The 15,842-nt window shown below is 44.4% G+C and overlaps 2 protein-coding genes across 2 annotated transcripts in view; one reads left to right on the top strand and one right to left on the bottom strand.

The window, feature by feature from the left end:
* tap1 (transporter 1, ATP-binding cassette, sub-family B (MDR/TAP)) overlaps window positions 1-15,842 on the top strand; it is a 106,971-nt gene that overhangs the window by 56,203 nt on the left and 34,926 nt on the right. The gene's annotated exons all lie outside the window — the stretch shown is intronic.
* Window positions 260-15,813, bottom strand: dhx16 (DEAH (Asp-Glu-Ala-His) box polypeptide 16). Its single transcript, XM_052066373.1, has 21 exons — window positions 15,521-15,813; window positions 14,894-15,096; window positions 14,425-14,681; window positions 13,569-13,749; window positions 13,435-13,491; window positions 12,612-12,866; window positions 11,299-11,535; window positions 10,908-11,096; window positions 10,083-10,193; window positions 9,859-9,974; window positions 5,897-6,107; window positions 5,303-5,401; window positions 4,816-4,968; window positions 4,610-4,750; window positions 4,069-4,231; window positions 3,553-3,671; window positions 3,141-3,208; window positions 2,886-3,048; window positions 2,138-2,299; window positions 1,641-1,814; window positions 260-668 (listed from the first exon to the last, which is right to left on the bottom strand). Exons 2-21 carry the CDS (start codon window positions 15,089-15,091, stop codon window positions 540-542), a joined length of 3,183 nt encoding a protein of 1,060 aa, XP_051922333.1. The 5' UTR covers window positions 15,092-15,096; window positions 15,521-15,813; the 3' UTR covers window positions 260-539.

The following is a 15,842-nucleotide window of genomic DNA, read 5'->3' as shown; positions in this document are numbered from 1 at the left end:
AATGTGTTTAAAGTGTGTCAGAAGGGTAAAACTATACAGCAGGTGCATGAGGAAAAAGTTATCTACAAGAGCGAGGATTTTCCTCTTCAGTGGCTGGGTCTGGAATTTATCAAGAACAATAAACGGGAGTTCACACTAGCCCTCAAAAAGATAAGATCACAGGTGAGTGGAGCAAAGCCCACATTTTGAGAACTGCTGATCCCCGATTTTGTTAAAGAATAAAACGGCAAAAGGGAAGTACTTGAATGTGCAGAGAAAATACAAAAAGCAGTAAAAATTTATTGCTTCTCGGCAATCACATAATTTTAACAATTCACGTATGTGTGACCGAGCGTCACTCATGAGACAGGTGAGTCATACGTTATCGGCCCGCAGACAATCGGGTTGATGATTAAACCAGTGGGGAGCTTTTTACCCACTTTTTTTTTTGTGGAATCGCTCTTCATCACAGGAATTGCGTTCATGCTGCACAGGTGTGTCCACTTTTCATCTTAAGTGTGTATTTTTCATGTCTGCCAGTGTACTTGTGTCCTGGGCTTTCAGCCTAGCTCCTCCTTGGCTTTGCCCTGCTTGCGAGGCATCTTCTTGCTACTGCTGTCCTCCACTTCCTTGCTCTTGTAGTAGTGAGGAGCCACTTCAAGAAGCCAGCCGCTCTCTATCTCCACCACCTGGAGGCAAAGTCAGCATCGATTATTGCCATCATTGTTGGCCACATTTCCTCCTATTGTGGTGAGTCAGCGTGACAAGCAAATATTTTGCCTACGTAGTCAGTAGGGGAAAAAAAATCTGTGCGTCTTTGTTCTAAAAAGACACGGGCATTTTTTTACTGTTTTAACAGGTAGGAGTGACTTGAAATTGATTGGATTCGGAGGTCAAAGCATCAACGTGTGAGCAAATCCGGTGTGATTCCAGCATGTAGATTTGTTTTGGCAAATGTTTTGTATTATTTTCTCCAAATATTTGTGTATTTTTCAACAAGTATTACTTTCAGAATTTTTCTCCTCTGAAAATGTTTCGGGTTTTTTTGTATTGTCTACATTGCTTTTATTCTAATATTGCAACACTACTATTTTACTATCTAATTTCAGCAAATATTTTATATGATTTTCTCATATATTTGAAAAAAAAAATGTTTTGTTGTGTTTAACACTGTTTTCCCTAACAGTGTTGTATTTTGTCTATTCATAAATAGTCATAGTTTTTGTAATATTGTTGGAATTTTTCTCTATTCTCCAATTTTTAAAAAATATTACAATCAATCATTTTTTAACTCATCTTATATTTTGATATTTTGTCACAAATGTATTCATCGCTAATCTTCAGATTATTTTTTTATTATTTTCACTGTACATTTTTCAAACGTAATAATTTTCCTTGTTGCTAAATTTGCATAAACCAATTCTTTTATTCATTATTTTGTTAATGGTTTTTTTCACATTTTCCCCAAATATGTGAAATATTATAAATCATATTATAAATATTTTTCAACAATAAATTGACTTTACTTCCATTATTGCTTCAGGAATCTTTCAAGGACAAGTCGTACTTCTAAAGCAACCTTGTCTAAGCGTCAAATGACGTGTGCCATCTGCCGGCTGCAACGGTAAGTGGATGTACCCGCATTGAACGATGGTACAGACCTGTCTCATGAACTCCTTGGTGGTCATGACCAACTCGTGGTAGATGAGCCATCGAGGCTGCTCTTCAAACAGTGAACTGCTGGGGTGGATGTAGACCGTCTGCTGATGCTTCACCGTCCTGTATCCTCCTTTGCTCAGCCGCGCAGTGTGGTAGAAGTAGCCTGCCGTCACCGCCTGGGGAAAAAAAGCCCATTCATTCCAAAGATAAGAGTTTCATATCAACGTGACTCAACATTTAAATACACAGGTACATTGAGATACGTGTGTCCCGACACATTTTTGAAGACACGAGCCATCGCTTGGTCAATTTTCTCATTTGTGAGCAAAACTTGGTAGTTACAACCATAGATGGTAGCAGTTAACCTTCCAACAAACTGAGTGTTTTAATAGGTTTATGTGTGTTTTTATCATTTTAAATGTGTTTACACAATGTGTGTGTGTGTGTTATAAAACATATTTTGAAAAATGCATTGCTCTCGACAGCATATGGCGCCCACCTTGCGAATGGGCATGGTTTCACCCTGCGAGCTGACCATCTCCACCTCTATGCGCTCCATGAGGCCCTCCAATTGGTCACGTACGTCCCGCGCTCGTCTCATGGAGCGGAACTGGATAAAGTTCTCGTAGCACCACTGTGTTGAGTAGCCGCTCTCCACCCACTAAGGCAGACAACCACATAAAAAAAATGAGTAGCAGAAAATGGATGGATGAATGATTGGAATGGAATGTGTCCAACATTCACATCTATTAAACATGTCCTATCTACGTTTGCAGAAAAAAAAGTGTATGAACCCTTTAGAAGGAGCAGAATTTCTGCTCAAGTGGGTCATGTAATGTGTGACGTGATCTCCATCCAAGTCACATCAATTGACAAACATGGTCTGTTTAACTCTCAGGCCCTGTTTGATTTTCTGTAAATGGTGAGAGTACATAATAGTTAAAACAAATCTGCAAACATGGACAATATATTTCTTTTTTTATTCCGAGTACCGTTTTTTTTCTGTACCACTAAATATTACAGTCATTTTACATCCAACAGAGGAAGCTTTCACCTCTAAAATAAAATAAAATCAAAAAATAAAAAGGAGATCATCTCCTTGTTGGCCGAGCGCAGCCACTTCTTGAAATGAATACTTGGTCATAAACTTGCTCCAATGATGTGGAGGCCGCTTTCCCAAACTAAGAATCTTCCCCCCAGCTAACCCTCTAATGGAAGCTCTGTGTCATCATCAAAATTGTCCATACCTGTGTGTAGACATTCAGCAGCACCAGGTGATCTCCGCCGGGCACCACAAAATTCATTCTGGCATTGTCAGCATGCACCGCCTTGTCCTTGGGCCGGTAGAAGATCGAGTTGTTAACTGACAGCATGGCAGCAATTGAAAGTACCTCCTCAGAACACTTGTACCTGGAAGGGCGGAGGCAAGCCGGCTACGATGTGAGTGAAGAGGACAGATTTAAAAAAAAAAAAAAAAAAAGTATGGGTGGGAGGAGACTCACTGCTCAGAGGCGAGGATCATCTTGCTCAGCATGGGGTCCACGGGCAGCTCGGCCATCCTGCGGCCCAGCTAAAGTCCACAAACAGGACAGTAAGCAACACGATAAGTAGCAAGATAGGGAACCCCAGCCCTAAAGCAGCCTTATATTATATGGAAGGGGTAAAACTCACCCACTCTCTCTCACACTCTCTCTATCGATATATAAAGGCTCTCTATATTATGGATTTTCACCTATTGCGGGTAAATCTGGACCCAGAGGTTCAATGTATTCCAACGTTTCACTATATGATGTGCTAATATTGTGAATATGCTATTTGGATTGCACTACGTGTCACTTTGAACGATAATGGAGGGCCTTAAATGGAAAACCAAAGGGTTCCATTGCACTGTATGTGTATCCACTTGTGGAGTACCGTGGTGAGCTCTCCTAGGTGGTTGAGTGCGCCGAGGGCGTAAAGCTGCTCCAGAGCCATCAGAAGCGTCTCGTGCGGCGGAGGGTCCATAAAGTCAAAGTGGAGGAGGTCATTGATACCTGGACATGGATAGACAGAGCGATAGATAAGAGTAGATCATCCTAAAGCAATGTCTGTCATACAAAAATGTCCCATGATCAGAATGGAGCACTCGCATTTCATAATCGAGACCATCTTTCTGAGGAATGCTGTGATTTAGGGCAGGATAGCGAAATAAGCATCCGTGCATGTTAACTGGTTACCTAAACTGCAACAGGATCTGGAACACATGATGGATGGACTGATTGCGAAAGCTGTATCAAAAATGTCACCTTTAAGAAGGTAATAAGACTGAATTCTCCTTCATATAACAATGCGTTTATTATTGTGCTTATCGTTTGCAGTGGTGCCCTGTACTGCATCACTTTGTGTGTGTTGTGGTCCCATCAGGATATGCACGACACTGTTCACACCCACCTAAGCTCTTGAGCAGCAACACCACATTTCCCAGGTTGGTCCTCTGAATCTCGGGCACGGTCATCTCTTCCATCTCGTGTTTGTAGGCCCACGCCGTGTAGAGCCGGAAGCATTTGCCGGCGGCCACTCTGCCGGCACGACCTGCTCTCTGGTTTGCCGACGCCTGGAAATCACGCACGCGCACGCACACACACACACAGTGTGACGTTAGCAGATAGAATAAAGAAATACTGTCATAAAACAAATTAAAATTCCTGAATAAACTAAAATGGCATTTATCTGTTCCAGATTCTATCCACAAACAAGTCACATTTTATGGTATTATAAAATATAAATGTTTAACAAAATGAAAGAAAATGTCAAGAAAATGACACCCACAACCCCTCCACCCCTTTTTTTATATTTGACTCGACTGGGCAGCATGTCGCAAGCATACTCAAATTTCATCTCTCAATAGCGAATGAAATTATTATTTTTATCTTTAAATCGACCGAGTGGTGCAACTCAAGGAAGTTGGAGCATGTGCGGTGTGCGCAGTCACCCGAGAGCAGGGCATGACAATGAGCGATTCCATGCCGGTACGGGCGATATAATTCTTCTGCTTGCAGAAGCCTGGATCGATGACATAGATGATGCCGTCAATTGTCAGTGAAGTTTCCGCAATGTTGGTCGCCACCACCACCTGAAAAAGAATGCGGGAATGAGAGTTCAACGCACATTTTTCAATTTTGACGTACAAGATCCTACCTTTCGTGCGCCAGGTGGCGTGGGGCTGAAGATCTTGGCCTGCATGTCAGAGGGGAGATTGGCATAGATGGGAAGAACGAGCAGCTCGGCGATCTTGGAGCCGAGTCGCCGACATCTGTCCTGGAGTTGCTCGCAACACGTCTCGATATCCTCCTGCATGAAGGGAGAACGGACAGTTTTCCTTTTAATTTACTTATAGGGTGCAAAAACAACTGGTATGAACAGATGGAAAGGCTAAAATTGATCAAAATCTGAATATCAAACCAATTCCAAATATGTGTGTTGTCTTACAATGATTTTCTCCATTACTCCAACATCATTTCTTTTTTGATTAATCAAAAAAAAAACTTAAGGACTGTCCAACTTTTGTTTTGCCAAGGCACCCAAGGATTGTCACAGAACATTGTAAATTGACTTGAATTAAATAATATATCCCTCATTTCATTATGTTATTTGTTTGTTTTTAAGTCCAGTTTTAGCAGCGTACCTGTCCGGTGAGGAAAACTAGAATATCTCCAGGAGGTTGTGTGACATGGATCTGCAGCACTGACACCACACACGCTTCCATGTAGTCGGCCTCCGGAGCCTAAATGGAAATTCAAATTAAAAAGGAAACAGATTATTTTCTTCCCCCCCAAGATTTAAAACCATGCCCAGTCAACACGCTATTCGCAAAATAACCCACGGATCAGGAGCAAGAGTTGCAGTGCAGCAGTCACTTGAAGATGGCAGTCCTGGCCCACACACGAGGAGAATAGAGTACCTTCATTGCTACAATGTTCTACATTTCAGGCAAGCAAAGGTGTATCTGAAGCCTACTTGTTAGTCAAATTTTGGCTCTAAACACAAAGCAAGAATAATTTTAAAAATTGCCAACCTCAGCTCAAAAAACTCAAAGTAGGGCACGCATAAATTAAGATACCACTGTAATGTTTAATTTCCCCCTTGCTGAGTGAACAGGTTTCTGTAACCCATTTAGACGTATACAATCACTTAAAACGTCCATTATGGTTTTTCTTTTTTTGCACGAAACAAACAGCAAACATGCGACATTCCTCTCAACTGTGGAATGTGTACTCACTTTAGTGTAGAAGATGTCCACAGGGAATCTCCTGCCAGGGATCCTGAAAACGGGCGCGTCGTCAAAGAAGGTGGAGAAGCGCTCCGTGTCCAGGGTGGCACTGGCCACCAGCACCTTCAGGTCGGGTCGGAACCTGGCGATGTCTTTGATCAGGCCAAATAAGATGTCCGTGTGAAGAGTTCGCTCGTGAGCCTCGTCGATAATGATCACACTGAGAGGAGGAAAACAGGAGGGCGAAAAAGTGACTGCTTTCAACTGCTTATTCAATTATTTCCAGTGGGACAAAAAAAACAACATGATATCATATTGATCACTTAGGCCGCCACAATACTGCCGATTTTTAATAATTTTCATGAATATTTTGGCGTATAAAATATTGTCTATAATTAATGCAACATCTACGCTAATTTCTTAAATAATTTATAATAAAAATTTCTAAAATAAAGAAAATAATTGTGTGTAAAATATGGAAAAATGTATTTTACTCTGAATAATAATTCAGAATCAGAATCAGAATCATCTTTATTGGCCAAGTATGTAGAACACACAAGGAATTTGTCTCCGGTATAACACGTTGCACTAGTATCATCGTAAACAACAAAATCATTGAACCATTTTAGAGTATACCAGTAGTTTTGTAATACCATTTTGTGGTGCAAGAAGAGTGACTATGTCAGTGACTGTTTAAGGAGTTAATGGCTAGAGGGAAGAAGCTGTTTAAGTGTCTACTGGATTTGGTACGCATAGATCTGTAGCGTCTGCCTGAGGGGAGTGGCTGAAAAAGGTGGTGGGCAGGGTGCGGGGGATCCAGGAGGATTTTCCGTGCCCTTGTCTTGATTCTTGCAGTGTGCAAGTCCTCAAGAGTGGGTAGGGCGATGCCAACGATTTTTTCTGCCGTCCTAACTGTCCGTTGAAGTCGGATTTTGTCCTTTTTTGTGGCGGCCCCAAACCAAACCGTGATGGAAGAACACAGGATTGATTCGATGACTGCCGTGTAGAACTGTCGTAGCACCTCCTGTGGCAAGCCATGCTTCCTCAGCAGCCTCAGGAAGTACATTCGCTGCCGGGCCCTTTTCAGGATGGAGATGGTGTTGACTTCCCACTTCATGTCCTGGGAGACTGTGATTCCCAGGAACTTGAAGGTCTCGACGGTTGACACAGGGCAGTTGGATAGTGTGAGGGGCAACTGAGGAGAAGAATGTTTCCTGAAGTCCACGATCATCTCTACAGTCTTGAGCGTGTTCAGCCCGAGGTTGTGTCGGCCGCACCAGAGCTCCAGCTGCTCCACTTGTTGGCGGTACGCAGACTCGTCGCCGTCTTTGATGAGACCGATGACCGTGGTGTCGTCTGCGAACTTTATGAGTTTGACAGCTGGATCTGTTGAGGTGCAATCGTTTGTGTAGAGAGAGAAGAGCAGTGGCGAGAGGACACATCCCTGTGGGGCTCCAGTGCTGGTGGTGCGTATTGATGATGTTGTTGCTCCCAGTCTCACCTGTTGTGTCCGTCCCGTCAGGAAGCTGAGGATCCACTGGCAGATCGCAGGAGACACACCGAGGTGGAGTAGTTTGGGGGTGAGGAGTTCCGGGATGATGGTGTTGAACGCAGAGCTGAAATCCACAAACAGAATCCTTGCGTAGGTCCCTGTGCTGTCGAGGTGCTTGAGGATGTAGTGCAGACCTATGTTGACTGCGTCTTCCACAGACCTGTTTGCCCGGTAGGCAAACTGGAGAGGGTCCAGCAGGGGTCCAGTGACGTTCTTTAGGTGGTTCAGCACAAGGCGTTCAAAGGACTTCATGACCACAGACGTCAGGGCGACAGGCCTATAGTCGTTCAGTTCCGATGTTGCCGATTTCTTGGGAACTGGGATGATGGTAGACTGTTTGAAGCAGGATGGGACCTCACACAGCTCCAGGGATCTGTTGAAGATCTGTGTGAAGACCGGAGCCAGCTGGTCAGCGCAGACTTTCAGGCAGGAGGGGGACACTTTGTCGGGCCCCGGAGCTTTCTTGATCTTTTGCTGCTTGAAGAGCCGTCTCACGTCCTGTTCGTGGATCTGTAGTGGAGAAAAAGAGGGTGGGGGGGTAGGTAGAGTGGTTTCTGGTAGAGGTGGGTGTGTGTGGGAAATGGGGGTGTCCTTTTCAAATCGGCAGAAAAACATGTTTAGTTCATCAGCAAGACCCTTATTGTTCACTGTTTGGGGGGATGGCATTCTATAGTTAGTGATTGCTTTCAGGCCATTCCATACAGATGCAGAGTCGTTAGCAGAGAACTGGTTTTTCAGCCTCTCTGCATAGCTTCTCTTTGCGATGTTAATTTCCTTCGTCAATTGGTTTCGGGCATGTTTGTACAGTGCCCGATCTCCACTTCTAAATGCGGCCTCTTTCTCTTTCCTGAGTTGCCTGAGTTTGGGAGTAAACCATGGCTTGTTATTGTTAAACGAGCGGAAGGACTTCGTTGGTACACACATGTCCTCACAGAAACTGATGTATGATGTTACAGTGTCTGTGTATTCATCCAGTGTGCCCGTTGAAGTTTCAAAGACGCCCCAATCAGTGCAGTCTAAGCATTCTTGTAGAGCTAGCTTTGCTTCATCTGTCCATTTTTTCACAGTCTTAACAACCGGTTTAACACATTTGAGTTTCTGTCTGTATGTAGGTATTAAGTGGATTAAATTGTGGTCAGAAAGACCCAATGCTGCACGGGCGACCGATCGGTATGCATTTTTGATTGTTGTATAGCAGTGGTCTAGAATGTTGCCTTCTCTGGTGAAACAGTCGATGTGCTGCTTATATCTGGGAAGTTCACGGTTAAGATGTGCTCTATTAAAATCGCCCAAAATGATCAGGGGTGACTCTGGGTATTTTAGCTCGAGTTTGTTTACTTGTTCGGCTAGCGTTTGTATCGCCGTGTTAGCGTTAGCTTGTGGCGCAATGTAAACACCGACTAGTAAAAAGGAGGTGAACTCACGTGGCGAGTAGAATGGCTTGCAGTTTAAAGACAGCGACTCCAGGTCCGGGCTGCAGTGTGCGTCGAGCTTCGTGACATCATTGCACCATTCTTTGTTGATATAGAAGCAAATCCCACCACCTTTCGATTTCCCTGATAGCTCCGTGTCGCGGTCGGCTCGGAGAAGGCGGAAGCCGGGTAGATGTAGCGCGGAATCCGGGTGGCGGTCACTGAGCCAGGTTTCAGTGAAGCAGAGCGCAGCAGAACGTGCAAAGGTTTTGTTGGTCTTTGTGAGGAGAAGAAGTTCATCCATCTTGTTTGGCAGAGATCGTAGATTAGCAAGATGGATCGATGGGAGCGGGGTTCGAAATCCGCGCTGCCGGAGCTTGACGAGCACGCCGCCTCGCTTCCCCCTCCTCCGGCGGCGTTTCCATGCTCCGTACAGCGCAGCCGCTCCGCTCGCGATTAGCTCCGAAAAACCTTGTGGATTTTCGTGTACTGGTGAAAAAAGACCGAGCGTAGACTCCCCAATGCGCAGCAACTTTTCCCTCGTGTAAGTAAGCCGCTCAGGGTCGCCAAAAACAAACGAAAATGACAAAAACAGGGACAATACTAGGGAGCGTGTGACCGAGGCTGCCATACCTGTCGGCGCCTGAATAACCATTTTCATTTTCAGTTTTTAATTCTATTATTTGTAACCAACGTAATGATCATTATTCACCAGTTATTTAAGAAAATAAAAATGAAACAGCTTGTTTTACTGATGTTATATTTCATTTGGAATAAACTAATTCATGGATTATTTCATGAGGCAAATCAGGTAAAACAGTCCACACATCGATTTTTAACAAACCACTTTTAGGGAAAGAAAAATTGTTATTACAGGACTCTTGATCATGTAAATGCTCAACGGAAAAGATTAAAGAACGGAGCGAGCCAATTATTGCCCAACCTCGCCTTGGAGGTTCCACGGTATAGAAGAGGAAGGTGAAATTCTGATGAATGACAAACGTTACCTATAACTGGCGAGGTCTGGCTCGGTGAGAAACTCTCGCAGCAGCATGCCATCTGTCATGTACTTGATCACTGTCCTCTCCGATGTGCAGTCCTCAAAGCGGATACTGTAGCCCACCTGGACCAGGAAAATGTCCCCCGCAAAAAAAAAAAAAAAAAAAAAAAAAAAAACCAAAAGTGAAGAAAAACAATAACATTGAAGTACAAGGTCCTAACCTTTATTTACCTCGTTACCGAGCTTGACATTCATTTCCTGCGACACCCGGGCAGCCACTGACATGGCAGCTACTCTGCGGGGCTGCGTGCATCCAATCTTCATCCCGCCTTTAGTGAAACCCTGATAGAGGACACACAAGGGTTACGGCGCGCTTTGTTTAGTTTATTCAGCTACTTATCAGAGACTGTGTCCAGAAATCTTAAACTCAAGAGGATAGATGTTCTGTGCCAAATTAGCTTTGTAGCAGCCCTAGCTGCAGGGAACAAAAAGCTAAGAGGAGAACAGTTCAGTTAAAAGAGAATAGGAGCCACAAACCTTTTACAAAACACATTTTTGCGACACATTTTAAACTCATCCACCGCCAGTGTTCCCAGTTAACATAAATCTTTGATATGTATAGCCGTCAATTGCGATAATTTTAATCAAGAAAAATATTTCTGCATTGTATGAAAACAATAAAACAAAAGAGTGTGCGATAATATCAACCGATTTTTTTCTAAGTGTACTTATTGTTGTATTTGTTTGTTGGATAAGTGCCTTTAAGGGGTGTGGCCTAGTGATTGATGTCAGGAAGTTCATCTGCGTCTGAGTGTCTAGGTGCGAGTTGCAGCCTACAGCAACTACTTGTCTTTGTGTGTTTGACTGTTTGTCCTGTTCAAAAAAGAGCTGAAAGGGCTTGCACAAAACAAACATTTTGTCTTGAAACAAAAAGGAAAAAAAGGAAGAAAAAAAAATACAAAATTGATCAGACAATGGCTCATCACTGGAAAAAAAAAAGACTGTAAGTCAGGGTGCCACTATAAACATGTACTGTATATCTAATGTGACACTCACATCCTCCAGGAGGTACTGCGGGATCTGGGTGGTCTTTCCCGAGCCCGTCTCGCCCTCGATGACTAGGACTTGGTGCTCGTGGATGGCGGCCAGCAGATCTTCTCGGTAGGGGAAGATGGGGAGGCTGCGGCGGACCTCCTGCATGGACTGCTTCTTCAGCTCTGACTGGGACAAGGCCGGAGTCTCTTCCTGGGGGAATTTTTTTACAAGTGATTTAAAAACAAACAAAAATAATAATAATACAAAAAAGAGAAACAGTTTCCACTCCTTGAACCCTGCAAGACTTGCGCTGAAATAAAAACTTTTTGCCTATTTGCCTTTCTGTGTATCTCTTTCAACCTGCTAATGACACGAAGCTCATAGGTCACTTATTTTTTTTTAATCTTCTCACCTTCTCAGTCAGAGTCCCTTTCATGGTGATGGCGGTGCTGACAAATTCGATCATCTCGTCCTCCTCCAGGATGAGCTGGTACTGCTCCTGTTGGCGCTTCATGCCCTGCTCGCGCTCCTTCTTTGCGCCGAAGCTGAGCGAGGCCGTCTTGAGCCGCTCCTCCTCCCAGCGGCCCTGCTCACCGCCGAGTTCCATGGGCACCTCCTCCACCAGCTCCAAATCTTTCTGGGGCACCTCCTAAATGGACGGGACCAAGGCTGATGAGATATGTCAAAAGGGGTTGCAAAATTCCAAGAACTTTCAAAGTTGCAAACTCCCATGACATTCCCCTCAATTTCCAGTTAAATCCCATCATTCACAAAAGTTTCAAATTTGGTTAAGTGAAAATTTCAACTTTCATTGGAAATTAACTGAAAATATTCCATTAGCGGGCAGCCCGGTAGTCCAGTGGTTAGCACGTTGGCTTCACAGTGCAGAGGTACCGGGTTCGATTCCAGCTCCGGCCTCCCTGTGTGGAGTTTGCACGTTCTCCCCGGGCCTGCGTGGGTTTTCTCCGGGTGCTCCGGTTTCCTCCCACATTCCAAAAACATGCGTGGCAGGCTGATTGAACACTCTAAATTGTCCCTAGGTGTGAGTGTGAGTGCGAATTCTTGTTCGTTTCTGTGTGCCCTGCGATTGGCTGGCAACCGATTCTGGGTGTCCCCCGCCTACTGCCCGAAGACAGCTGGGATAGGCTCCAGCACCCCCCGCGACCATAGTGAGGATCAAGCGGCTCGGAAGATTAAATGAATGAATGAATATTCCATTAACTTCAAACCTAAATGGCCGAAATGCCATTCAATTTCGTGACTGAGTCTTTTTTTTTACCACTTTATGAGGAAACCGAGCACTGGCCCAAAACGGCTACCGGTACTTCAAAACAAAATGGCTGGCTACCTGTTCACTTTCGAACATGGCCCCACGAAACTTCTTCCTGCGTCATGTTATGAGAGACATGCCCACCCAATCTCATGTTGATCTGAAAAACTGGTGTTAGAGTCTCCTTTGTTTTTTCCCCCAATTTTCCAAAATACGAACTCTAGAATTCCCCGAAATGGCAACTTCAAAACAAAATGTCTGACACACACTTCAATTTTATTCGTGTCGTTGTGACTTTTTCGTGCGTCCTGTTGTGATCGACATGTGTGCACAATTTCACGTCAATCAGTGAAAGCGGTTTTGAGAAGTTTTTCTTCATTTTATTTATCTTGTATCAATTCGGCGCCGAAAGGAAACTCGGCGGTTTAACTGGGAAACTTGAGTGTGGAGCTTACCTTTCTCCTGATCTCCTCCGGCATGTAGTATCTGTTCTTCCTTTCGTCCAGCTCCTTGGCTCCAGCCTTTTTGTAGTCCTTGGCAAGGTCTCGCAGCGTGCGCTTGTACTCCAGCTCCTTCTTCTCACGGTCCGTCATGTCGTCGGAGGCGAACAGGTACTCCTCGTCGATGATTTCCGCCTCCAGGTCCTCCAGCTTTTCCTCCTCGCGCTTTTTCAGGTAGTCGCGACGGGACTGCTTCCTCAGTTCGGGCAACTGGCATAGGAGGGGAAACAGGAATGGCGAAGAGATTTTTGCACAAGTAGACTTTAATAAAGGGGGCATTTGAAACTATTTGCACTAAAAGCACATTGAGTTGCCTTGTGTATGAAATGTGCTTTGTAAATAAAACTGCCTTGCCGCTTGTTATTCATCATTTGCAAATTCCCATATCACAGGTTTTGAATGAATTGTTTTTTTTGCCGTGTGGCCGAGTCGGACCGAATGTTATGTCACGTGGTCGACAAAAATCAACCTTCTGAGGACCCTGGGAACAGTGTTTGATTCTCAACTCAAGTTTACATGAACACTGAGTCTAAACCGAAGCGCGAACAACCGAGATGAGCTAATGAGGAAGGATTTCAGGTCAATTGTTGAAAGTCTGTTGACTCAGTGGATTATCTATCTAGGACAGCAAAGACATTTGTGTTCCTTGCGAGAAGTGTGAAATCAAACAGCCAAGTAAATCTTGTTTTTCTCTACCTATTTCGACCGAAAAATTAAAACACCAGGGAACAGTTTGGAACTGCGGAAAAAAATGCACCATATGATATTTTTCACCCACCATGTTTCTCTGATCATCTTCTGCCAACTTCAGTCTCTTCTGAGCTTCCTCGTAAGCCTGAGAAAAAAAAGTAGATTGTATTTATGTTTCTGAACTCTATTGTGGGTAATCTCATCCTGCCTTTTTCTTATCACCTTTTTGTCCGTCCTCTCAGCGATGTTTCTCGTCTTATCTTTGTCTCTCAATTTAACACGCTCTGCAAAAGCATCACGCTCCTCGATGTCATGGAGTCGCTCCCGCTCCTCCTTTTCCCACTCCTCTTCTTCCTCATCCTCTTTCTTGGTGGTTGAGTTGTCATCCTGGCTTGATTTAGCCCTGATGAAGAAGCCCTCAATGTTGACAATGGCTCACACCCGAGTGCAAGTAAAATAAATTTGGGAAGAGTGAAATTCCTATGGCGGCCCGGTAGTCCAGTGGTTAGCACGTCGGCTTCACAGTGCAGAGGTACCGGGTTCGATTCCAGCTCCGGCCTCCCTGTGTGGAGTTTGCATGTTCTCCCCGGGCCTGCGTGGGTTTTCTCCGGGTGCTCCGGTTTCCTCCCACATTCCAAAAACATGCGTGGCAGGCTGATTGAACACTCTAAATTGTCCCTAGGTGTGAGTGTGAGTGCGAATGGTTGTTTGTTTCTGTGTGCCCTGCGATTGGCTGGCAACCGATTCAGGGTGTCCCCCGCCTACTGCCCGAAGACAGCTGGGATAGGCTCCAGCACCCCCCGCGACCCTAGTGAGGATCAAGCGGTACGGAAGATGAATGAATGAATGAATGAAATTCCTATTACGGCCAATGTATTTCTATGTATAGACCGGAGGTTTAAGTTAGCAAACGAAGTGAGCTGAGGACCTTCCAGATTTTCACTATTCACAAATAACCAGAGTTCACGGTACTGCATAAAATAACACAGTAATGACTACTGTTTAAAAATAGAAAATGAAAAAGAGCATTTTTACAACCGAGCAGCCGAGAATGCATCACAAGTTGGTATAAACGCACTTTGTGGATTGCCGAACAGGCACTTCTTCTTCACTAGATGACTCGCTCTCCTTCTTCCGCCGGATGTTCTTCTTTCTGCTCCCAACTCTGTCTTTCTCTTTGCTCTTCTTCTTATTTCCGCGTTGCTTCTCCACAACAGTGTCCTCGGCACTGTCGCTATCCTCCACCAAAGTGTACGTGCGATTCTTCCTGTCCATCTCAATGGCCTGCCGCTCCAACACCCGGGAGGCTTTTTCCACGACCTGCTTACGAGGAATCTTGAACACAGCAGTTGAGAAGAACAAGAATAAAAGCCACAGTTGTACCCTACCGAATGAAATAGTAATCTCACTCAATCGAACCATATTTTTCCATATCATACTCCATGTATCAAGATGCGTATCAATTTGTCTGATTGACATGTACAACACAAAAGGGTAGTATTTGAAGTATAGGGCACATTTCAGGTTTTTAAGATGAGTCTGCACACCTTGTCAAAAAGCTCATGAGCAAAGGCAGTGACGCTCTGGTCGATGTCGATGGTGCCCGTTTGCTGGAGCCGACTCACAAAGTCCTGGGAGCTGGTCGCCCGGCGGGCAGTGCCAATCATGAACTGAGCAACGTATCGGTCGCTCAGGCCTAAGATGTCATGCAGCCGGTCGTTGACCCACTGCTCAAGGTCCCCCATGGTGTCTGCTTAGCAAAAAACACAGGCAGCTGCATTATCTTCAAAGTGAAGAAATGATTGTGAAGAAAATAAGGGACAGCAGGAAAATAAGTTGTATTTGGACACATTTAACTTTACGGACAATAGAAAGGCAGAATGCAGACAGTGCAAGAAAAAAATGTAACACTAATGAAGGTCTTAGTGTCTCTAATGCAAATGTTGCTGCTTATTGGTGGATGGAGCCTGTGCATTGCACCAAAGTCAGACAATCCTGAGAGAATCTTCTCCAAAACAGGGTAAATATTTGACAGGTATCTGGGGCCATTGATGAATTTTTTGACAGCCACTAAGCCACACCTTTATAATTTACTCCCTTGGTTCCCTAGTATACATCCGTAGAATATCGACACTTGATCAGAGGCAGAATAAACGAAACAAAATTTCACCTACCGCTTTGAAAACGTCAAGTCACCGTTGTTTATACTCCAAAACTCAGAGGCTAACAGCTACCTTACTGTTAGACGCCAGCTAACTAAGTCCATAAGCGAAAACTACTACGAACACTGATAGAATGAGTATGTTTGAAAGGTTCTCGAGTGAACGAACATACACTTTACGCAAAGAGCAATCGTGAACTGAGAAATTGACCACATAAACAACCAATTTTTAATTAAACTAGCTTCCCTCGCATGTCTCATGTAGGAAGTTCTACATCGCTCAAGAAAAAATGCAGGACAACGAAGGAGACTACGAGTTACTGCCCCCTCATGGC

Source organism: Hippocampus zosterae, chromosome 5, assembly GCF_025434085.1.
Source record: "Hippocampus zosterae strain Florida chromosome 5, ASM2543408v3, whole genome shotgun sequence".
NCBI lineage: Eukaryota > Metazoa > Chordata > Actinopteri > Syngnathiformes > Syngnathidae > Hippocampus > Hippocampus zosterae.
Note: the sequence above shows the minus strand (reverse complement) of the source record. Positions and strands in the feature narration are given on the sequence as shown.